At 47.0% G+C, this 25,007-nt stretch overlaps 1 protein-coding gene across 11 annotated transcripts in view; it reads right to left on the reverse strand.

The window, feature by feature from the left end:
• The window catches only part of Vdr (vitamin D receptor), a 52,170-nt gene that overhangs the window by 18,882 nt on the left and 8,281 nt on the right, over positions 1-25,007 (reverse strand). For 6 of the 11 annotated variants that reach the window (XM_013159505.3, XM_013159510.3, XM_003475839.4 and 3 more), the window contains 2 exons: positions 10,487-10,634; positions 1,359-1,489 (listed from right to left, as the gene is read on the reverse strand). In XM_013159505.3, coding sequence (XP_013014959.1) covers positions 1,359-1,489; positions 10,487-10,632 — 277 coding nt within the window. In that variant the 5' untranslated portion in view covers positions 10,633-10,634. Of the gene's footprint in view, positions 1-1,358; positions 1,490-10,486; positions 10,635-15,829; positions 15,866-16,730; positions 16,770-25,007 lie in introns of all 11 variants that reach the window. The other 5 variants (XM_063254634.1, XM_063254633.1, XM_063254635.1 and 2 more) reach the window with 3 other exon arrangements.

The following is a 25,007-nucleotide window of genomic DNA, read 5'->3' on the forward strand; positions in this document are numbered from 1 at the left end:
TACCAAATTGCTCTCTGATCACAGTTCTGATGTTTTCCTTCTCTGGGCCTCAGACGATCTCTGTTTGTTCTCTTTTTGGTTAATAGGATACCCTCTCCTCCCAAGACACAGGCCAGAAGCATCTGGGGCCTCAACAAGCGTGACCCTAACTCAGTGCTTACTGACCCAAACATGGAACCCCTGGCCATTCTTGGCTGGCTGGAGGCCCAGGCTCTCTGCTCAGAGGAGGCCCCATGTGAAGCAGAGGCAGGGTACATGGTCAGCTCTGTCTCCTTTGTGCCCACCCAGTGCACCACACAGAGCAGGCCTGCTAAGAATGTGTGCACAGCTCACAAGATACCCAGATTTGGGGCCTCCTCAGTCTCACTCTCTCCAGCACAAACACAGGAGCTGGGGTGGGGGCAGAGCCTGGGTGGAATCAAGCAGCATGTCCAGGACTCAGTGGGAATGGGGAGGAGTAAAGGCCTGGGAACTCCTCCCAGGGCTGCCATGCTCACTGGGGAGCTGGATTGGGGAGCCTTGGTTAAGGCCAAGAGGTAGCCAAGTTGAGGGCCCTGTCTCTGTTGCCCAGCAGTAGTAAATTTGATTCCCATTAAGGAAGAAATTTCCTAGCTCCTCAACCCTTTCCTACAACTTCCCCTCTGTTCCTGACATATTTTTTGAACACTTGTTTTTACCCTGCTTTCCTAAGCCAGTTCCATAGTGAGGAGGGCTTCCAGGGGCTGTCTCTGATCCCCTCCTGAGACTCCTCAGCTTCACAGCTTGGCAGAACATGACTCTGTCCTCAAGCTGGGCTATGTTCAGATGCCCACTGCAGACAAGGGTGCATACTGGGGCTGGGCAAGGATGAGCCTCAGTGGGCTCCTTTGTGGGGGCCTGACCTAGTACCTTTGCTCCTGCCCAGGGAGGGCTGGTGAGCCCCTTCCAGCATTTGCTGGATTCAGTGGATACTCTGGTCACCAAATAGCTGTACTAGGACTCAGATGCAAAGGCCAGAGCCTGTCTTTAATGTTGGCTCAGAATATTGCTGCAAATCTGCTACATCGCTCTTTTCTTTTCCAAACAGAACCTGAGGGCCCATCTCGTCCTCCCTCTGCTGAGGCTTCACCCTGGGGGGTCTTCCCTGAGTCTGAGGCACAAGCACAAGAGAGGTTAACAGGGCTCCTGGGTGTATTTAACTCAGCAGTTCAGCAGCCTTGTCCCTGGCTGCCGGGACTCCTACCCCAGCTCCTGGTGCAGGATATCCACAGCCACAGAGGAGGGACACCTTTCTGGAGACACTTGTGCGACAGTGGTCAAAGCCTTCCAGTGGCCCCAGTCCAGCCCCAACCCCTGCAGGCCCCTGCCCGGTCACTCACACTCCTTCATCATGCCGATTTCCACACAGCGTTTGAGCCTGCAGGCCTGGCAGTGGCGCCTGTTGTCTTTGGTGATGCGACAATCTCCGTTGAAGGGACAAGTGAATAATGCCTTCCGCTTCATGCTCCGCCTGCAAGAGAGAACACACCCTGCACTGGGTCACTGACCTTTTGGCTGTGAATAGGTCACAGATCTCCACTTCTCCCCCAGAGGATGTGGGACTCATCCCAGCCCCTGAACTACTCAGAGTGAAGCCAGAGCCCGGCTCTAGGCCGTGTGCTCCAGCCGCCCCTCCTTCTTCCTTTAGAGCCTACTTAGCTCCCACTCTTGCTTTTACTGACTTTTACAGATGTCTATTCCCTTCCCCCCTTTTTTTATTACACAGAAAAAATGCAAGTGAATTTTCCTTGTAAAACTTCAAAAAACCTGAAATCTGCAGAGTAACTCTCATAGTTAATTAGAAGCAAACATACTAGTCTCAACTTTTAGTGCTCCAGAATTCAGAGAGGTCTGACTAGAATCCTTGTGATTCAAGCATGCAAAAATGCACAGGTACACAGAGAAGGGGAAGGGGAAAAAAAGGCTCACAACCCAAACTGTCTCTGAACATCCAGACAGCCCGTCCAGAGAGAGAAGAGCCCAGGGAGCAGGTGGGAGCCCTGAGGTTGGACCTTGGTTTTCTGCCAAGATGATTGTAAACTGAATTACTGTACATACACACTAATCAAAAGATAAAACTATAAAAAAGCTTAGTGTAGGAAGACCCCCCTCCAAGCTGCTCCATTCTGTGTAAAATTGTGTGTATATGCACGTGCACATGTGCAGTGTGTTTAGTGTGCAAGTGCATGCCATTGCATGCATGTATAAGCATGAGGGCTCATTTCCTCAACCGCTCATTCTCTTCCACTTGCTGTGGACTTCAGAAGGCTGCATGAAGGATGGCTCCTTCATAGCTTTTCACCACCCTTTTCCTCTAGGCTCCTGATACTCCTCTCAGCCCCAGCAAGGGTAGGACCCCCTTTTGTTCTTGGGCAGATGGCAGGAGTTAGCTGGGAAAGATGACAGCATAAGACTGTGGCAAAGTCCCCTGTGGCTTGAGTGGTAGCATCTTCTAAGGAGCTGCTAAGAAGACAGCTGCCCAAGCCTCAAGGGCAAAAGGCCCTGCGCCCTGCTTCTCCTTCCAGAGATGAGCAAGTGATGGCATCCTATCTGGATGCTGGATCTGAGCTATGACTCTTGATCAGTGGGACACATGTGGGGTTTAGAACAATAGTGGACAAGCTCAGATGGGGACCAGAGACTAGAATGAGGCTCTGAATAGCTTCAGGCAATCACAGACACTTATACTCACAGTGACCCCAAGAGATGCTTAGTGTGAGCCCCTTGTTGAACAGATGGTACCCCGTTTAAGAAACGCAATCAGGCTATCAGCAAGAAGCATAGGCCCTTAGGTCTGGAAGCCCTAGGAGTCCCAGCCTCAGCTTCCTGGATGGTTTTCAACCCCAGAACCTCAATGAACTTGAGGCTGGAGGCAAATAGTTTCAGGCAGCTCAAAGCCAAGAGGGGCCCAGTGCTAGAGCAAGGAGCCAGTGTTAGTTTTGAGCCTTGGTTTTGGTACCCTCCTGCGATGACCCTCATTACTCAAGGGGACAGCAGCAAACCTGCAGCTGTGGGGTGAAGCAGCAGGGTCGGACCATTAGGGCAAGGTTAGCCCCGCCTGGGGAAAGCCGGAGGGAGCAGCAAGCTTTTCACTTTCGCCTCAGCACCTCCACTGCAGGGAAGTCCTTCTCAGAGGGACAGGAGACCAGGAAAGGCCTTGGGAACTGTTACTTAGCAATGATATTGTCACTGGGTGTACCCCGACACCGTTTCCTTCTTCTCTGTGGTTCTAAAGGCTTCACCTGCTACCACTCATGCCCACAGCTCTCTATACCTACTCAAGACCAGAAGTTTTTAATTCAGAGCCAACTCTCATTTTTTTTCTTTCTTTCTTGCTTGCTTTCTTTAAATAACCAGGCATCTTGCCCACATCTGAGGGGATGCTCTATCCTCAGACCCACCTACTGTCCTGTCTGGCTCTGACTTCTCCTGTGAAGTATCCAGGCTATGACACTGAGAGGAACACAGCCAGGGACACTGGCCAAACCTTCAAGTGGTTCCTGCTGGGTCTGAGGGCTTCCTGAGACCCCAGGAGGGGGCCTGGGACTTTCAGGGACTCACTTGTCTTTCCTGGGGCTTTAGAGGTCCTGCCTCTGATCCTCATGGCAGAGGGAAAGTCCTCCAACCTCAAGGCTGCCAGGAAAAAATTTTAGTGCTTCACTAGCTTTTATTTGTTTTCTAAATCTTTGTCATGTTTTAACTCTGAAGCCAGCTCTCAGGCTTCCACATACCATATGTTGAAAAGAACCACTCAGCTCAACTCCATCTGAGAGCAGGAGTGAGCCCTTAATGAGGCTGAGGGTTGGAAGACCAGAAATGCAGAGGTGGACTAAAAGAAAATACTTGGGGGAAACACCCCAGTTTTCTGCTTCCAGTTCATGAGTTGTACTATGAAGCCTGAGAGTATAACAAAGGAGAGGAGGGTACTGAGGTGGAGAAAGAAGAGGAGGAGAATATAAAAACTTGAGTTCTTTCTGGAGCCCAGGACAGGACTCACAGTGGGGACCGGAGCTGAGGAAGATTGCAGCCTGTGCCCTTGGCCTTTGCATGCCTCATCCTGCAGCCCCCTGACCCTGTCATGTGTCTTCACATTCCTGGAACAATACAAATATAGCCTATGGGCTTATGGAGTTTTAAAACTTTTATATTTTAAAATATAGCAACCAGCTCTTACTTACTACTCTCAAAACAGTACCAGAGCAAAAGAAGGTGGTGGGGAAGATGGAGGTTGGATGTCCTGCTCTGAGAGCGGGGTCAGTGTTCCAAGCACAGAAGCTCACTCTCTAGCTCCAACAGCCAGTCTTATGTTCTTTCTGGAACTAGACCCAGGTCTCTGGACTGGCCTTCTAGGTGTTTGTGGCACAGTAAGAAGGTTTACTGGGCTACAAGTGGGTCCTGTTGGCTTACAGGCTGACTTATTCCCTGTCCTGCTGCCTTCTGAGAGTACTTCCACACTTGTGATTGTCATCTGGTGTCTGCCCACAAGGAGTCAGGGCAACCAGATCAGATCCACACCCTGCCCCTCTTTCCTCCCAATGCTAATTGCTTATGAGCTGGTTTGGTTTTGAGAAACAAGAGCCTTGGGGTTCCATTGGAGCACGATGTCTCAGCTGCTTGCTGAGCCTCAACCCTGTCATCCTCTGGATGGTTGGCAATTATGTCTCAGTTCAGGAAGGGGAACAGGGGTGCGGCAACCAGCTAAATATAGACATAGTTTCTAGAAAGTCAGGGGTGAGAGAGGACACTGATGATTCTCCTGCCAGACAGCAATTCATCAAAACATGAAAGAGACAAGATGCTTAGAAAAGCAACAAGCACCATGGGCTGGGGCCTGAGGCATGGACAGGAAAGGCCCCTACTCAACTGGGTGGCCTCTGCCAGCAGAGTGGGAGTCAAGTGCTCCCTGTGGGTTCTGTCTGTTGCTGAATGCCACTGAGACCCTGCTGGAAGTGGAAGTGGGCACAGTAAGAGATTACCACTTGGCGTATATTGGAGAAGAGCAAACTTTGGGGTTAGGTGTTCCTATTTTAAAGGGATATAAAAAAATACAGGAAAGTTAAATAACTTGCTTAATGTCCTTCTCACAGTTAACAGATGTGAAAGCTGAGATTACAATCAAGATCTTTTTGACGTCAAAACCTTTGCTCTTTTTAATAAGAGGTCTTCACAAGAATCTGTCAATCAAAACTATAGTAACAATCAAAATCCTACCTTCCTAAAGCCAAGAAGAGAAAGCAAAGAGTCTAAGAGCTCTTTGGGGGCAGAGAAGCCACTGTGATACAGGCAGTCCCTAGATGGAAGCTTAGAAGTGTGGAATAACATCTGGCTGCATGTCCCAATGCCCCCGTGTAGTCTAAGCATAGACAGTATCCCTGGATATGCTGAGAGTGATTTCATGTAAATGAGCCCAGATTAGAGAGCTAAATTCCTGAAGACATAAAATAATGAACAAAGGGAAATGTAAGATACTCTTCATCTTTTTGTATCTGTCTTTCTGTCAACTTTTGCGATCTTCCTTTTCCCAGGAAATGCTCTGGCCTCCTCTCCTCAAGCGTTCACATGTTAGGCGAGAACATCTATAGAAAACGATACTACCCTCTTTTCTCAGCATGCTTGAGCATCACTGGAGGGAAACCAGCTAACCTGGCCAAAGTTCTTTCCAGCAGCAGTGACTTCCTTGTCACACTCACCGGTGTCCACAAGATGCCCTATATGGCTACTCCTCCCTTTTTTTCTATTTACTCAACTGTCTTTTAGCACACTGAGTTTTAGTTCCTTGGCCATTTGCCCCATTTCTCTGATTCTTTTCACATTAAAATTCTTAGAAGAGCTACAAATATCAGCTAGTTGGTTTTCTGGAAAGCCAGAACATTCCTCATGTTCCTGGATCCTTACCAGCCTGCCTTTTACCCACTGTACTCCTCAAAACCTGTAATTAACACAGTCCCCAAGGACCTTGGGGATTAGCAAAGAAAAACACATTTAAGAAGGTACCAACAGGAGGGAAAGTAGAAAGAGAGAAGTAATGAACTGCTCCTCAACCCACCTTCCAAGACCATCTCTTAGGTTTCACCATTGAACCTTCATTTAGTTTTTCCTTTTGGCAGACCTGGGGATTGAACCCAGGATATTTGCATCAAACCATATCTCTGGCCTTCTTTATTTTTTAATTTTGAGACAGGATCTCACCAAGTCACTAAGTTCTCAGGCTGAGCTCAAACTTGTGATCTTTCTGCCTCAGGTCTCAGAGTGCTAGGATTATAAGTATACACCCTTCCCTTTATATTGAAACTTAGACAAACCCATTCATGATCAGAAAGATCCATTCATATCTATCTATCTATCTATCTATCTATCTAATCCAATCTATCTATTCCATTATTCTTGCCACCCAAACCCCTGGTCCTTAATTTTGTTCTGGTTAACATATAGCCAAGAAGTTCTGACCAGCTACAAGCCTACCTGTACAGATCTTCAATTCATACTCAGTCTTTCTTAGACCATGTCTATATGTTCCAGGACCACAGGAAGTTAATTTAACATGAAGTAATTGAACAAGGAATTGAAGAGTAATGGCCACCAATTACTGAACAAACTTTAAGAGAACTGGACTCCAACCTTTCAATCTTCACATTCACCCTCTGATGTGATTACAAGTCTTGGACTTGCAAATATGCCATAACCAGCCCTTGGAGCACTTTAGTTTGACCATCGGGAGCCAAACCAAGCATTAAATGACCAGTATCCAGAGCTTGGAAAATGGCCAGTGACCTCACACTAAAGCAATACTCTCTCCTGAGAGATGATAGCATGATGGGGTGAGGGAGCTCTTTAAGGGCAAGGACTTGGCCACATTTATCTCTAGGTTTGCCTGACACGAAGAAGACACCAACCACTTCCTGGGGTCAGAAGTACATGAACAAGCAAATGTAAGTGATGACAAAATTCTTAAGCAACTATTTGTACTGGGATAAAATGGAAAAACTGTAAATAAGATTTAGATAAAACAAAAGAGGAATAACAGGGGGTGGGTAAAAAAGAAGAGAAATCATGTAGATACAGTCAGTCTTGTTAGTAACAGCAGTTATGATCTACACAGTCACTGTGCACATGAATTAGTGAATACACTCCTGTGAAAACATGAGGTTAGGTTCTTGTGAGCCTCTGGTGACAACATTTTCATCAACTGATGAACACATAACCTTGGAATGTATGCATTTGCGTCTAAAGATACCTTATTTAATATAGAGCTGCAATATATTTTCCTGATTTATTAATACTGAACCAACAGCTCATGTCTGAATTAAGCTTATCTAATTACATGTGCTTCTCCATAAAGTATACCATGGCTTTCTTGTGCTTGAGAACACTAGATAGCACACTGGCACAATGCATGGGAACTGGTTTCAATAGTGAAATCACCAAAAAAAATCACAAAAATACAAAAAACATGTATTGTTGAAATGATGCTTGTTAAAGCGCGACAGCTGGAATGGAAAGCAGAGCTGTCACCTTGTGCAACTTCTACAGACAGGTTCCAGCTCTGTGGGGGACACATGCATTGGGAGACTTCACTCTTCATGGCCTTGTGCATGTTCAGAAAATGACCGCAAAAGTGCTACAAGTATTTATTTAGGTAAATTTTAGCAAGTTGGTAAACTTGCAAATAGACACACTCCAAAAAATCAGGATGCACTATAGGTGTATGTGTGTTTACCTAATTTTATTTATAGACAAACAAAATTCAAGTCAAACTGCGAAGATGTTGGCTCTTTTAGAAAAGTCAAGCCTGGTTCAGTCAACTAGACAAGGAGAGTAATGAGAGAAGCTAGATATGAGTTGTGATCAAACCAAATGGTGAATGCTTAACTGAAAAGTTTATTACAGTAGCTGGGAGGCTGAGATAAGAAGCTTTCCATGAGTTCAAGGTCAGCCTGTGCTACATAGTGAGCTCCAGGCCAGCTTGAACTATACAGCAAGACTTTACCTCAAAAAAAAAGACAAAAACAAAACAAAGAACGCAAATAAACCAAAAAACCAAACAAAAAAGGTTTATTACAATAAGTGACAAATACCACTAATTTCACTCAAAACATGCTGCCTTGCTTCAAACACATGTATCCCATCATTTTTGTAATTTTCTGAACTATTTCTAGAAGTCCTCTTTGACAAGTGTCTTCAAAAGTTTCACAGGGTGCCTCTGTGTTCTGAGTCCATCAAAACATTTACCTTTCATGGTCATTTTCACTTTGGGGAAGAGTCAGAAGTCACACGGTGCCAAAAGACCCAGTTCATACGGTAAATGAGGACACATCATAATGTTTGCAAGGGCCTGCCTTTCCACTGGGTGGCACCTAGCCGCATTATTCACTGTATTTTGTATTATACCTTGCATAGAAAGAGGACTTCCAGAACTGCTTCAGAAAGTGGCAAGAATGATGGGATATGAGTGTTCAAATTAAGGGGAAATATTTTGAGGAGGATTCATGGCAATGTGTCTTTTACTGTAATGAATAAAAAAGAAAAAAAGTTCACTGCAAGTTTTGATACTTGCAGAAGACTGGCTGCCCATAACAATGGCCCATTCAGACACGGTAGTGGCTGTCAGCTAATAACTGATTCTCTGTAGAGAGGGGCTGGGAGTGAGTAATAGTACCACGTGCTCACAAGCAGCACTGGGTCTGCAAAGACACACACATGCAAATGTGCCATCATTGTTCACTCTGCCACCTCCAACACTCCACCTGGGCATGATAGGGCCTGTCCCCTCCACGCAAGTGCCTCCAAGTCCTGTCCAGAACATTATGTGCCTAGTGGTCTGTTGGAGGATGGCAACTGCAGGTCCAGAGGAGTTAGTGCTGCTCTAATGAGAGACTTGTTTAAGTTTCAGTATCAGTGTTGGTCTGTCAGGCTCAAAAATAGTACTCATACATGGAAAATTATGCTTTTCAAAGTCCTTTTATGCACGGTACTTCATTAATCCTCAGATTATCTATGTACAGAAGAGGGGTCAGATACCATACACACAAACGATTAGTTAACCTGAACACAGGCAAGTCAAGGAATTTGAGCAACAGCATATAATTAATTAATGGCATGGCTGGTACCAGCCTACGTGTTTCCAGCTGGGTTTATGATGGGAAGCAGGCCTGATGTGTATAGCTAAACACCTCCATTACCTCTCTGACGGCAGCTCTCATTCCCAGGCTCTGCAGGAAAGGATCCAGGTGGCACCTCGCATGCAGGGCCCAGACTCTGGAGGGCCCACCCTATAGGAAGTGCGGGCTTCATCCCAGAGGATTGACAGATGCAGCAACAAGACCTAGAAGCAGCGATGCTGCTGGTCTGGTTCCTCCAGCTGGGGAGTAGGCTTCTGGGAAACCAAGCAGGCAGACCGCACCAGGCCAAACAGGCAATTAGCACCCACAGCAACTCCACTGCCCAGCAACTGCTCAAGGCCTCATAAGGCCTGCTGGCACCTGGGCAGAGGGCAGGTGAATTGGGATCCCTGGGATGGAGCAAATCCCACAGGGGTCTGCACTCAGAGTCACTTTGCTCTCAAAGCCAGGCAAGCTCATCAGTTCAGACAGGAGCCAGCTGACTGCAGCTTCCTCTCTCTGGTCTGAATTTACTCCTGCCCGTCTTGATGGTTAGAGCTGTGTCCTCCTCTTTCCCCACCTCCAGTCCAGACTGTTAAAGCCCTTTTCTGGATACCCTCTTCCAGGCCACCCACTCCCTCCAACACATGCCCAGTGCCAGTTTCTCATGAGCTCCTCTTCTCCTCTCAGTCTGCCCTGTTTCTGTCCTCCCTCTCCAGCTTTAGATGTAAACATCCTTTGGCCTTTCAAGAAGTTTTCTCTACTGTTTGCTCATGGAATCTCAGATACACAGGAGAAAAGCAGAGTTGCTGGAGGAAACACCAGATGTGACTGACAGGACAAGAGTGTGTGTACTTTCTCAGAACTTCCTGGGCATCTACTGTTGGGATTCAAAAGGGGGACAAGCTAGCCACACGTGAGGAGTTGGGCACAGATCTGGCACTGTGGCCTATCTAGGGGTACAGCCTCTTTTGTTCCAAGGACCATTTTGGGCTGGATGGAAAGGCAAGTACAGAGCCCAGGTTCCAGGGCTTTCCCAAAAGTGTGCCTGACTGGGCCATTGGAGTAGAAGCTGCCATCATCAGGTACGAGGCCCATTCAGAAGCACAGACATGGGTCTCTGCAGGGAGTTGGCATTAGGGATAATGGAAAGAAACACGACTTCAGGAAGGTGACTTCTAAAGGGACCAAGGACACAGCTGGGCCGAGAGGAGGAGGAACAAGAAACTCTTCAGCAAGATGGATGTGAGAGTCGACATGTTCCAAGGACATGGTCAGGAAGGGGACATGAAAAACACAAAGGTCCTCTTCCAGATCCTTCTTGCTCTTGTCCCTCCTTTGCCCTCGGGGCAGCTTGACAGGAAACCTACCTGAAGAAGCCTTTGCAGCCTTCACAGGTCATAGCGTTGAAGTGGAAGCCCGTGGCTCGGTCCCCACATACGCCACAGATCCGTGGCACATTGCGGTCAAAGTCACCAGGGTCGGGTAGGGAAGTACTGGATGCCATCGCCTCCATCCCTGGAAGAACATCAGATAGGCCACAGCCAGGGCCAGAGTCAGTGCCAGGGCCAGCTGGCATCCTTGTATCACCACCTACAACCATGCCGGAGAGCTCCTTGGTGCCCAAGCCAGACCTTGCACGGTATGGCTTTCCCTCCCCAGCCAGAGCAGCACAGAGCAAAGCTGAAAGCTAAGTGCCTGGGCTCAGATGCTGCATTTCCAGGGCTCGTGGGGCAGGACATCCCACTCCTGTGTGCCCTCCCCATCCTCATCTGAAGAGGCATTTACCCACAGGGCGTGCAGTGAAAGGCGATCTTAATGCTGTGGGTGCCTGTCCACCTCCGTGATAGGTGACAAGGTCACAAGTCTATCTGGCCTGCTGTGCCCTCCAAGAGAAAACTAGGACATCTTGTAAGCCCAAACCCAAGTCCTGTCATTCTGGGTCTTGCTCCTGAAGCCACACAGCTCAGGACTGACTTACTGGCCTAGTGTCCTTGGTATCCTGGTACCAAGTCTTTCCCTCTTACATTTTTACAATTACCTTTGACATTATTTTGAACATCCATTTGAGCAATATGAGTCATATACAATTAACTAATTCTGTTTTCAGAGACAGTGTCTATAAACAGGCTTATCATCTAGAGATGGGTGTCACACTTAAAGGTAAGGGAGGGAAGGAACAACATGTAGCTGTTCTGGGAAGCCTTGCTCAGGAACTCTACTCTTCCATTAGGCAAATTGGTCTTGGCTTTCTCTGCTATCTCTGGCCTAGCTAACTGCAGGACACGTCAGGCTCCCGGAGGCGCCTTCAGACCCCGCTGCTCCCGGGGCTCCACTGTATCGCAACACAGAGAGAAAGCCAGGACAAAGGGGTCAAGCACCTGCCCCTTCTCTCACTTCAGGGTACCATTTCCTCCCCTCCTAGGGGAATAAAGTGGACTGTGGCACCTTTGGGAAGTGCTGGGTAGCTCATCATCTCTGAGTCAAAGTTTAGGATATCAAAGCTCATCAGAGTCTGAGTCCATTGTGTCATCACATTCCCCTCAGCAGTGATACCAGAGCACACAGATTTGGCGGCATCCTAGCAACTGCTATTGTCAAATGCACAAATACTTAATTTAAAACAATGTTTACAAAGAGCCCAGCACCAAGTGAAGGAAATATGGTAGATAGGTAAAGATATGGCATTGTCAGCTCCAAATCTACAGAGATAATCATAGTCAGGCAGACCTGGACTCCCTAATGTTTGAGTATTTCTTTTTCTGGAAAATTTAAGGTAATAAGGGTAACATTATTACCTTTCACTGGCTAGGCTTATACTTGTTAAAGGAGAGAGAGAGACAGAAAGACAGAGTGAGAAAGAGGCAGAGACAGACACAGATAGCGAGACAGGGAGAAAGACACAGAGAGACAGAGAAAACCAGGCATGGTGGCACATTCATATCATCCTGATTTTTTAAAAGAACAGTAAAAAGGGCAGTAGTGTGCTTTCCTAGCATTTGTAAGACCCTGGTTATCCTAACCACTGCAAAACAAGAAAAATGATTAACAGAAACCTTTGAGGAGGTTAGATTAGAATGGGTATTCAGAAGCAATATATAGTAGTAATATTCTATTTCTTATCAAAATATTTTATTAAAATATATCCACATTTTACATGCCCTTCTTTACATATATGAGACTCTTCATTTAAGATGAATTAAAAATGCAAGTAAAATGCTTCTGTATCTGTTAACATGCCTATAGATGAGCCCGAGTCTAAACTGACCCCTCCAAATTATTATGAACACAGAAGGCATCCAAGATATGGGCAGCAATCTCAGAGTCCAGCATCACTGTGCAGTAATAGGAGAAGCTGTCTGGGATGCTTGTGGCTTAACCCTCGGCTGACTGAGCTGTTGTAACTCAGGGCCATCATGATGTTGCTACACTGTCTGGATGCAGCCTTCCAAGCTCCCATGGACTTGGTGAAGAACAGAGAACACAAATGGGAGTGGGAAGGAATATCAGTCAATCAGTTTAACAAGAGCTAAGCCTCACATGGCCTCATTTGGGGACATTATGATGCAAAATAATTCAGGCCATCGAATGGCAAAATGTGGTCCTGCTGTGGGGTAAGATACTGCCTTGGTGTCAGCAAGTCTCCTAGTTGGGGTTGAGACCCAGACACTGGGCTGGGCTGGACAGAGAGGTAAGTCCAGCAGCCAGAGGTTTACAGTGGGCAGGCTTATTACAGGGGAGCTGATAGGAGACCCTTCCCTGCTTGGGGTTATTTGGTGATACGGGATGTAAATTCCTAGAATTAGAGTCCAATGTGGAGAAGAGGCCCAGGACTCTATAGCCTGATGCTGAAAGTCCCAGGAAAGACAGGCAAAGACTACAGAGAGCAGGAGGAAGAGGAAACGGGAGCTGGAAAAGAAATGTCAAGGCTTCAGGGGTCCTTTCCGGGAGCCAGCAAGCCCCTCCTGCTTGAGCTCTCTGAACTCCTACCCCACCCTGGATGCCTGTGGGTCCAGCTAAAGAGTCTTCTGACAAGAGACTCACATATGCAAAGGCCCAGATAGTACTTCCCTCCTTCCTCTACCTATCACTTTCCTATCACCTGTCCCTGCCCCTCAAAAACAGAAAACGAGCCAGGGGAAGTTGTGGCTGGTGCAGAAGCATCCACCTGAAGAAGCAGAGGCCAGGTACAAGGAGGCCAGCAGTGCTTCTCTCTGAGGTGGTGCACACGTGCCAACCACAAGGACTCTGAAATGAGCAAAGGGAGGCATGTTACTTAAAGCACTGACCCAACCTAGCCAGTCTTCTGAGGAGCCCAACAAGCGTGTAAAAAGCCCTTTTCCAGGAACCTTAGTCCCCAAATCCAAGACTTAAAACTTGACAGAAGTGCCTGACTGAGAACAGGCAAGCTATGTTGTCCATGGCAGTAGCTGTATGGTCATTCTCTGAGGCAGGGATTTCATGGAGCTGTAGGAACGGGTGAGGAAATCATCAGCGCTGGGCAAGTGGGAAGAGCCTCCTTCTGTAAATGTTTTTCTTCCTCTCCCAGCCAGAGATGTGCCCCTCCCACAGCTCTGCTCCCAGATTTTGGGGTGCTCTGGGAAGAAGAGTCATAGAGTAGTCTGACATGCCACTGAGAGCAGAGAGAAGACAGCGGCCCCAAGCAGGGCTGCTGAGGAGCTGGGAAGGAGCAGGTTCCCTGGAGCCCAGAGCACTGGCCTCCATGTCTGGGCTCTCCTGTCTGCAGAGACTGGTGTAGGTGGGGCAGTGCTGCACAGGTTAAATACAGCAAGACAGGGCTTTGAAACAGGATGTTTTCTGCCATTTTTAGCTCTTTCCCAGACATGCTCCACACCCCTGGCCTTGGGGAAGGCTGGTGTAGGGTTGATCCTGTGCCTAGGATCTGGGTTTTTGGGGCATGACAGGGTCACTAAGGTGAGGCTGGCAAAATTTCAGCCTTTCCACTTCTACCTATGTGACAGACACACACACACACACACACACACACACACACACACACACACGTGTGCACACACACACATACAGAGTGGCTGCCCTTTCCTGATGATTGGGGAGATACACAGACATGCAGGTACTGGAGCTCACACCAGCCAAAGGCCGATAGGCCAGACACCAGGTGGGGAAGGTGTGGCCCCTTAGCTTGTCACCTGTCAGGTGCTGCCAGCCCTAGAGAACATACCAGGAGACCCTGGTGGAAGTGCAGCTGAGCTGAGGGAGGCTGGCCTGCTCTCTGGCCATGGGAGGTGGGGTGCACCTGTAGTGGACAAATGTGCGTTCACTCCAGCCAGGCTCTCCTGTGCTCCCTCTACTCAGACAGCCCATGCCCCGCAGATGTCATGCTCTTCTTGGTTCTGCTCAGGCCTCATGGATTTCTTAGGCTACCTTCTTGCTCCTCAGGAAGGCTGAGGAATAGTAAAATGGGTACAGGAGGGATCAACACTTTCCTTTCCTTGCCTCCTAAGGCTTTTCAAGGTTAGAGGTGACATCTAAGTAGATCACTACCCTTGAATTAAAAAAGTTATATCTATTGCATGCCGGGCCTGATAAATGCTAACTGATTTATTCCATTTAATTCTCACTACAGTTCTGTGAGGTGTGTGGAGGAGACCTGTTTCACAGAGGCCCAAACCATATGCTCAGAGCAGTCTGGTCTGTCCAAAGCCCCACAGCCAGGGAAGTGGTGGTACTGAGCAACTGAGGAGGACAGGCTGATTGCAACACCTCATTGCTCTTTTTGCTCCTTGCTAACTCCTCCCATTTCCATTGACAGTTGTCAGAGCAGACATACTCCTCTGTGCTAGGTCCTCCTCCAAGCTCTTCATTTAACCCTCACCACAGCACTGTCAGGTGGGCACAGTTATTATCTCTATCTTAGGAATGAGACACAGGCAAGGGAAATTGATCGTCTTCAGAGCCAAGATTTGGATCAAGGCAGTTAGCTGAGTCTCCACTCTACTGCATTTCCTGAGAGAAATATTTCAGCCATTTCCCCAATCCTAAGTCCTGGACATATTTTGCTTGTGAGGGGAGAACACTGTAATCTTTTTCCTTTCAAGGACCGTGTGGCCTTGGGATGACAGCCCTCAGCCAGGATCTGCTATCAGTTAGACAACCTCATGTCTGAGGAAAGTCCATTCATAAAATGGTCCATTCCTTCCAACGCAGTTTTTCACTCCTAGATGATTCTTTAGGAGAAATTATCCTCGATTTGGCCTCTGGTACAAATGAAAGTTGGTAAGAAGTGGAGCAAAAATACAGAGTGAAAAAGACAAATGGGGAAAACACTACCTACTCACCGCACACATCCTCCATACCCATCAACAATCATGTTCTGAATACCTCGGAAGAACTATTGCTTTCTCTAGTGCTGTCCTCAGAGCCACGCATTCACGACTCTGCTTTAAAAATAGTAGAGCCCCAGTACTTAGACTTGAAGAAGAGGAAGGAAGGGGTCAACTTTGTAGAAAGCCCTGGTTTCCATTCCTCCAGGGCTTGTATCACACATCAAACATCTGCCCAAGCTTGACCCCAATCCCAACCTTCCTTTACAGAGAAATAAGGTCACCTAGTTCATTCCAGTCACTGAGACCACAACTACAGCCTCTCCATATGTCTACCTGCCAACTCACACAGTAGGACACCCCACCTTCCAGCAGTTTCAGTTAAACCAGCAACCCTGGGGAGAGCCTTACCTGGGACAGTCCTGTAGGAAGATCTTGGGCAGATTTCTGGAAAGATAAAGATCAAAGTCTTTGTTCCTCTTTGGGTTCAGTTTGCCTCTACCACACTGATGGAACCCTCCTCAGAAGTCTAAGGTTCTATAGCTGTACTCTGATGAGACCCAGGCTGACCATTAAAGTTATTTCCAGCTCCTGGGCTGGGGATTTAGCTCAGTGGCATAAGTGCCTGCCTTGCAAGCAGGTGGCGGTCCTGAGTTCAATCCCCGGTACCGATAAAAAGAAAAAAAAAAAAAAGTGGGAAAGTTATTTCCAGCTCCTAAAGTGTACAACTCTAAGACCAAAATTCCCATCAGAGCAAGACCTTCAGTGAAATCCATTTTTCAGTTTAACCCCAACACACATGCTAAACAAGTGAGAATCTCTCATTTACAGATGTTAAAGAGCAGGGAGGGTGTGAGAGACATATCCTAATGTACCCCAATGGTGGGCACCGAGGAGAGGAGTCCTTAGTTAGCCGAGGGCTGAAGTGATTACAACTAGCTTTTCTAAATATTGGCATTAGCTCAAAGCTTCCACTCTTTCTAGAAAGAAATGAAACATAAGCAATTTCCTTGCAGAGAAAAAAACTGGTACACACAGAGTGGACTACACAGTGTGTTCTCTGGGACGTATGGATCCAGGCGTATGGATCCCCAGCCACATGTGCTATGTGCTTGAATGCTCATGCCTTTTTCTTGCTGTTTTTTATTTCATCATTTTTTTGGCTCTATCAAGGAAGCACTGAGCATTGTAGAATTTACTTAACTTTGCATTTGTCATCTCTTTCTTCTCGTATATGGTAAGCAAAGTGGTATAGTGGCCATCTAAGATGACACTCTTTCTTTCTTGTCCAACATCCCCACTGTACACTCACTTTCTTGTCCAGAGCAATCCCAGCATCGCCTTCTAGAAGCTGAGAGAAGACGGTGAAAATTAGGAAAAGAGGAGAAGACTAACTCTATAAATAGAACTACTCTAGGCTACTGCTTGCCCTGCTGTCTCCTCAGCTCTTCTATACATGTGTTTTTTAAACATGGGTAAAAATAGTTAGAAATTATTTTCTATTGACTACAATGTCCAAAGGAAAATCCAACAGTCATCTTTGCAAGTCTCAAAATTGGAAGGTAACTTAGCATTACCAAGTCCACTGATCTCAAATCTCATCTAGAATATTCCAGCCAAATGGTTTCTGCAGCTTTTGTTTGAATATTTTTCTTGATAGAGAAATAGCTCCCATGGCAATCTACTATGTTTGGACGGTTCCATGATTGGCAAGTTCTTCATAATGCACAGATGAAATGGTCCCTGTAGCTGTCAGGGAGCTGCTAGTCTTAGGCCAACTCTAGCCATATAAGATAAACCTACTGAGCCATTCACATAGGGTTTCTAGAGGAGGGCTTGGATGGGCCACCACATAGTGTCACTGTGCAGATTTAAAAATGTACCATTCATTTCTCAAAATACTACACTTCCATCATTTATAAAATTGTTACACAAATATAAAAATCTACAATTTTTATATTGTGAATGGGGAAGCAGAGGAGGGAAGGGGGACTGGGCTACATTTGATTTTGATTGAGATTTCATAAATTTCTCAGACACAATCGTAGATCCTGAAGGAGTAGGAAGGAAAGTGGTACATTCTGATGTGCCTGCCTTGTAGGCTTTACTGGCAAGCACAGTTCTCAGCCAGGGAGAGGCCCCGGGGTGGTGAGTGAGTGGCTGCTTGTGCTCTCCCATAAGGCTGCTCACACCTCTGTCTGCAGCTCTGTGGTTCCTGGGCAGGTGACCTTCAGCACAGCACCACTAAGCATTTATAAGGTTTACTGAATGGAGTTAATGACCACAATCAGAGAGTAAGTGGCTAATGGTCCAGCAGTGGCAGGAAGGAGGTCACCCCTGAGTGCCTTTGAATTTCCTTTGGGGAATATAGATTGTCTTTGAGAATCTATAAAAGTCACATACAGCCTGCACAGTGTCCGTAGCTAGAGAGTCACTGCATGGAAACCAAGCCACAAACTCACTCATAGATTGTCCCATCTTTCCTCAGGTTCACAAACAGCCATCCCCATGCTCTGGGTTATCAGTGAGGGGTGTACACTTTTCACAAAGCTTCTCAGGGCTAAGGCCAAGTTGGAGCTGAACAGAATGCAGAAGTAGGAGGCGCCAGGCAGTGTGGCAGGAGACATATGGCTTAGTTAGTTGATATCCAGTCCTTATCGAGAATTATTCCTGCAAGCTGCTTGCTTTCCAGGGGAAAATCTGCCCTCAGCTTTGTCAACAAGATTTCTGAGCTGATTACTGTTCTCCAGGTAACAGGCAGCCTATGCCTTGTCACTGCTGGAAAGCGTGGGCTGCCGTGGTGGCCAATAAAATGTAGGGAATCAGCTAAATTGTAAAAACCAATTTCTCTGGGCTTACAGCTAAGGAAATGGAGGCACTCAGAGGAAAAGAGACTCACCCAAGGCCACATAACAAGGAAGTGTTCTTCCCTGCCTCCACCCTGCTCAAATCCTGTAAAATCTAAATGCTAACCTAAGTAGTTCCCAGGGAGTTAATGTGGAAGAGAAGAGAACCTACATGTGATCACCAGAAAGGTGGGCAGTCATTCACTTGCTCCTGACTGACCAAGTTCAGCTCCTGGTTCCAAGCTTCATGGCCAAAGACATGCACCAGGACTCAAGACAACCAGGAAATATTTTAGAAGGAAGTAAGATATACCTGGCCTGACGCCTCCTCTGGATGGTTGTTTTAGGATACTAGAATGGTAACTGGTTTAGTTATTTCTCTCTGGTTGCTGAGACAAAATACCTGGTACCCACAAGTTAAGGAAGGAAAGGTTTATTTAGCTCACAGTTTGTAGAAGTTTCAGTTCATAATTGTCTGGCACCAAGGCAGAATGAAATGACACATGGCAGATAGGTGTCAGAGAGAAGAAACAGTTCATGGCAAAACAACTTAACAGTGTCTTTCTGCTCCTTTTATCTTATCTAGAACCCAGGGCAAAATAGCACTCACAGCCTTGATCCTAGTGCCCTTGAGCGTATATTGCACCATCAATCAATCATACACTCCAAATCAATCAACCACTTGTGAAAAAGCCCCACCTGTGACTGCATGAGGCTTTGTGGGGACATTTTGATACAGCCATTATAGTAGTATTTTCTAAGGATGTATGCTACAGGAAAAATCAGTGGGACAACGAAATTATTTGTCCAAGGAGTTGGAAAACAAAAAATAGAGAGTGAGCAGAACAAGTATATAGAGCAAAGATATCCCACCTCTGCCTGAAATCTAGCACTGCTATTTCTGGCACAGTAGATGAAAAATGAGATTTTTATTTGCTCTTATAAAAAAAAAAAAACAATCAGGACAACGTAAGAGGGCTGCTTCTTTCTTTGAAGACATTCCCTTGTGTACCTCTCTCCACAATAAGAACTCTTGTGGGGACTGTTGGTCCAAGTCCTTTTAGGCCTGAGTCAGCGCTGGCTCAGGTGGGCTACTTTGAAGTCCGCCCCTCTCCTTCCCAATTCACCCTGGCCAGGACTCTATTCCCTTATTTTCCTCTCCCTGCATTGTGTGGCAGATCAGTCCCCCAACCACAAGTCTTGCCAGCTTTAATACACTGGTAACAGGTCCCCTGTTTCCATTCAGCCACTCTGATCATTCAGGTGACCTTGGCTACACAGCCACTCACCAGCTTCTTCTAGAGTCCCCTCCAGTTTCTTAACCTCCAAATAGGAACATGGTAGTACCTGAGTCTCAGGGCTGCCATGGGGACCAAACAAACTGCTTCGGAGGAGCACTCAGAATGGACGCTAGCATGTCGCATGCTAATGAAGCTTAGCTATGATTGTGAGAACTGTACTCTGTGTTAGAACAATCCTTGGAGAGCCCAAGATATTAAGGAGAAGAACTACAGCCTTAGAGAGGTGTTGCGACGGGCAGGAAACTCCACCTCAAACAAACATTGCCCAGAAAGTCACATTTTTGCTGAATTGGAAAGTGAATGACCACTCAATCTGCTGTTAGTTACTGAAACTCTGGCTAGCTGGATTGAATTGTTTTAATTTCTCCCCCACTGAGCAAGGAAGCTGAGCTACAAATCTGAATTTTTCCTCCACAGGGGAGATAAGGCCAGAAGCTCCCAAATTGTCCCTGATCACCAAGCCCTAACCCCTTCTGCCCATCACTCTTCCTTTCCCTCTGTCTCTCTGCTTCCTTCCCAGCATCTTGTGCCTGTCCCTTATCACACATCTGTTACCACTCTCGCAGGACGTGAAGGATGTTTACCGCTGAGATGCTCCTTGGTAGGGCAGCAGCAACCCTCAGCTGACCCCTTCCCCTCACTGGTGCAGCAGAAGGCAGAGAAGGGAGAGACTGAGGGTGGTGCCAAGGGGCTGGAGCTGGGGTGGCAGTGAGAGCTTTGGCACCCTGCCAGCTGGGTGGTTCTGCTGGGGTCCCTCCTCTAGATGCCAAGATGACTCCGGCTCAGCGAAGCTGGATTGCTGGCTGCCCAGCTCCTAGAGGCCTAGGAAGGTCATTCGCTCATCCCAGGGTAGATTCTAAGGCCTGTGTCAGAATCAACGGAGGGATTTCAGGTTCCTCTGGGATAGGCAGAGCTGGAGCGGGATCTTCTGTCCCACTGAGGACTGATCTACCTGAAGACATCCTCTCCATCCTCTGGGTTATCAGGGATGGGTAGATACTCCTGGTATGTTCATGGAGCTTTCTCTGGGCCAAGGCCAAGTGGGAGGTTCTCATTCACCCCAGTGTAATACCAGCTGCCTCCCAGTTTTTGATTAGAATAATTTTCCTTAAAAAGCTTTTTAGAGTTTCTATTTGGTGAAACTTATCATGAGCCATGTATATTTGCTGAGGAGGCTGTAGTATTTCTTCTTGCCCTCTTTCTGTGGAGGGTACTGTTTTGGGCCTTGGTTGCCCTGTCTTTGGTGGTGACCTCTGCCTGTTTTTAAACACGGGCTACATGGCAAGGCCTGAACTAGACACTGGTGTCAAAATGGAGAGCAGGACGTAGACTTGAGATTTATGGTATCAGAAAAGACCGAGGAGGGACCAGTAGGACCCTCCAATTTGTTAGATACATGCTGTGATGAAGGTAGGCACAAGGAGGAACTGGGGTGTAGCAGAGCCCTTGCCTTGTATTTCTGAGAAGAGACAAGAGAAGGCTTTTTGGGGCAGGTCACTTCTCCACCTGTCAACAGAGGCAGGAAGGAACAGGAGAGTTGAGTGTGGTGTGGTAAGGTCCCAGGTAGGGGGTGGGTGCTACATGTGCAAAGGCAAAAGAGAAATGACTGGAGTGAGTGGGAGGGCACCAGGAGGAGAAGAACCACTTTCTTTGGCACTGGGGACAGACCTTAGGGTCTTTGCACTGAGCTACATTCCTGCCCCCGCACGCTTTGTAACATTTTTTGTTTGTTAGTTTTGTTTTTAAATTTTGAGACAGGGTCTCATTAAGTCACCAAGTTATCAAATTGTCTGGGCTGGGCTTGAACTTTTGATCATCCCACCTCAGCCTCTCAGAGTTATAGATAGGCACCACCATATGGCTAGAGAACATTCATTTTGAAAGTATGCAAGCAATATATTCCATTCTTTCCTTTACCATGTACTTCTAGTGAACCCACTGAGTCATGGATACCAGGAATTTAAAATGATATAATGAAAATTTGGAACAGAAGACTTTCAGATTCCTGTTTCAGTCCCATTTTTATGGAGAAGATAAAAATGGGGCTTCTCTCTCATCAGTTCATTGAGAAAAGACTTCTGAGGACAGCTAAGCAGCAGGCCTTTCCTGCAGCACAGCTGAGGGCCCTGTGGGTTTATACTCAAAGCCCTTGCAGGAGGAGGACCTTAGTTTTGGAAATAGGACCATTGGTAATTGAGCTGGAAGGAGGAGGTAGGGAATAGAGCTCTGGAAAAGTCAGCCTACCTTGATAGGAAAAAGAAAGAAAGAAAGAAAGAAAGAAAGAAAGAAAGAAAGAAAGAAAGAAAGAAAGGGTGTTCCATGAAAGAAAATCAAAAGAACAAATGGCTAAATGAGGACAGACAGAGTTGGAGAACCACACAGCTACCATATCACCAGTCAATCCTTCTTTATTCATCAACTTGTCCAGGATGGCCAGATATGCTTGCTGGGCACAGGGAGAATTGATTCCATATAGCCTCTGGGTGCCCAAATCTGCCTCCACCATGCCACTCACTCACTGCTGTCCTGGCCAACAAAGTCACTTCCTCATTGCCAGAAAAATGTTCATAGAAGGGTGCATCAGGCACAAAGATACGTCCACAAACAGCGTGTGCTGTGGCCACAGGTGGAAAATCCTTTATACATATAGGCACAGGTCAATCCAAACTCTGAGACCGGGTGTCCAGACTTGCTGCTGGCCAGCACTATCCAAGCCTCATGTTACAAATGAAGATAATGCTCTTATTTCAACATATCAGGCCAAATATCATTTCTCTGGTCTGGAGGTTCTTCCATAGGGCCACAAAGTGATAGGAAAGAGCTATAGATTTCTAATCCATCAACCCAAAGATACATCTTTCCTTACTCTAGCAAGGTTGTGTCTGCCACCAACGTTCTCCAAACCACAACCCGTCTCCCTTGGCCATATCCTTTGTCTCTCCTCCTCTTTCTTGTTTTTCCTTGGTACCCAGCAGTGAAGATGGCCAGATTAAATTCACAGGGTGGTTTTCACTGAAGCTGCCTCAAGGCAGGGGAGGAGTTCAGCCTCAGGTGTCTAGAGAAACAACTTCTGTCCCGGGCCTGCGGCCCACCTGGGCCTCTGTGCCAGAAACAGAACTGCCATTCTGCTCACTCAAACTTTTCCCGGCAGTGGCAAACATTGCAGAGAAAGTGTTTGATAGAGCAGCTCAGCACTGTGTCAGGTGAAGGACTCATGTGTGAAAGCCAGCTGCAATGCTAGGCTGGGCTCCACTGGGTCAGCTGCGGTTGCTGCCAGCCGGGCGGGTTCTAGAGGAGGAGGCCCGCGTGGTGCCCCTCCACCCCTACTTTCCCTTCTTTCCCTAGATCTCTCCCTGACCTGAAAACTAGCTCTGCAGCCAGGTTCTTCAGGAGCTCTGGAATGAAGCTTGACAGAGACAAAATAATTCCCTTGAGTGAGCAATTTTCTTGCCAGTTTGCAGAATAAGAGCTCAGGGTGACAGACAGTGGGGGTGGGCTGGGGAGGGGGCTAGCCATGGCGGCATCTGCTTAGGGCCCTTCCCGTGCCCACTCCCTACTCCCCTGGAGCTGGGTTTTTTAGAGAAGTGAGCACCATAATCAAGGGCTCTCAAAGTAACTGTGGACTCGAGGTGGGAAGGAGGGCACAGTAGGGTGGGCCCATGGCAGGCTCCATGGCTCCTTTTCTCATAGAACAGAAGGAAAAGGAAGAGGAAGAAATCGCTGCTACTTAACCAAGTTTTAACCAAAAAGGACGCTATACCTATGGGCTACCTCACAAGACTGTTGTTTCTGCTGAGACAAAATATTTAAAATGCATTTTAAAAATTGTTAACCATAAAACATTAGTTATTATGTTGCTATTCTCCCAGATAGTCAAGAATAATGGGGGAAATCAATTCAGGTATAAAATCGAAGCTGTGCAAAGATAACTTGAAGGTGTCTTTTTCTTTAATTTTTTTGAAAGCATCTTTTTATGGAGCATGACTTTCCAGAGCACGACTGTGCCTTTGCCATGAAGTCCCTGCAGCCTGGGAGAGTTAGGAATATAGTCCAGGGGCTGGGTGAGGACTCCGTGGGGCTTGCCCAGTGTGTGGGAGCTTCTAGGTCTAATTCCCAGTACCACAGTGAAACTCAGTGCAGAGGATTTTCTGAGCGTGCCTGCTGGACACCAAGCCTGTCTGAAACTCTCTGCTGGTTGGTTATCTTTGTTGCTGTTTTGGATGCTTTTTCTTAATTGTTAGTTTCCTTGTTTGTTTGTTTGTTTTCATTCTAATATTTTTTTTGGAAAGCCTTGACTCAGAAGACTGAGTGTAAGAAAAAGAACGAGAGGGAGTGAGGAAAAGAGGAAAGGGTGACTCACTCTTGGGAAATCATGATTCTAAAAGGCTTCATGACACCATACCAGAAAGAAACACTGAGTACAAAGCTTTGACAAGCTGCATGTAAAGCAATCATTCATTCCTCCAGTAAGGAATTCTTACAGAGGATTCCTATTCTGTGCTAAAAGAAATTAGCAGAGGACACTGGAAGCCAATAGGCTCAACCTGCCTCAGATGGGTTCTGTTTGCTCCTCCTCATCACTAACAGTGATTACAAACTTGTGAAGTTCATTTTTAATGTTTTGAAAATCAAGAGATTTCACTTTTCCTATGAAGAAATCGGATCATGTTGTCACTCTGGGTCTCAGTGCCAGGGACAATCTTGCTGACTTAAGGAGGGCCATCCCTCCAGACCAGGCTTGTGCCCTCCAGTCATCATGTCAGGGTTTGTACCCCTGCAGCCCTACTTACTACTCTGGCCCCGGACCCCTGCTCCAGCACATAGGGACAGCAGAGCGCTGTGGTCAGGAGGATACAGTCAGAGGACAGGCTCTGGAGGCAGCCTGCCTGGCTGGGGCCAAACCCTGGCTCTCATGAACCAATTACATGAGCTCTTTAAGCTTCTGTTTCCTCTCTTATAAAATGAGAAAAATAATAACTCCAACTTTCTTGGACTGCAAGGATTCAGTGAGCTACTGCGTATTAAGTCTTTAGCACTTGCCCAGCAACTGCACAATAAATGCTAAGGTTTCCTACTGTACGCCAATGCTATAATCACCAGCAGGAGTTTATCCGCCATGTAGCTCCTTAAGACGATTTAACCACACAGAGCAATCGTTCTTCAGCTCTCTGTTTTAGTTCAGGGGGCCCAGTCTACATACAAACATATTTTTGTCCAATAAACACCTTTTGAGTGAATCTGTGACGTGTTAGGTGTTGAGCCATGAAGACACCGCATCTGCTCCGAGGGCTCACAGCAGAGCAGCGCTGGTGGACCATCCCAGCACTGTCAGCCAGAGCCCTCCCCACTCAGCCTTGCCAGGAACCATGCAGGCACTTGGCATTCAAAGAAGAGCTGGGTGGGTCTAACTGTGTGCTCCTACTCCTAGCCTCCACACTTTCA

The sequence above is a fragment of the Cavia porcellus genome, unplaced genomic scaffold (genome assembly GCF_034190915.1).
Source record: "Cavia porcellus strain 051 isolate PalLab524CR breed Dunkin Hartley unplaced genomic scaffold, mCavPor4.1 scaffold_8, whole genome shotgun sequence".
In the NCBI taxonomy this organism is placed as follows: domain Eukaryota; kingdom Metazoa; phylum Chordata; class Mammalia; order Rodentia; family Caviidae; genus Cavia; species Cavia porcellus.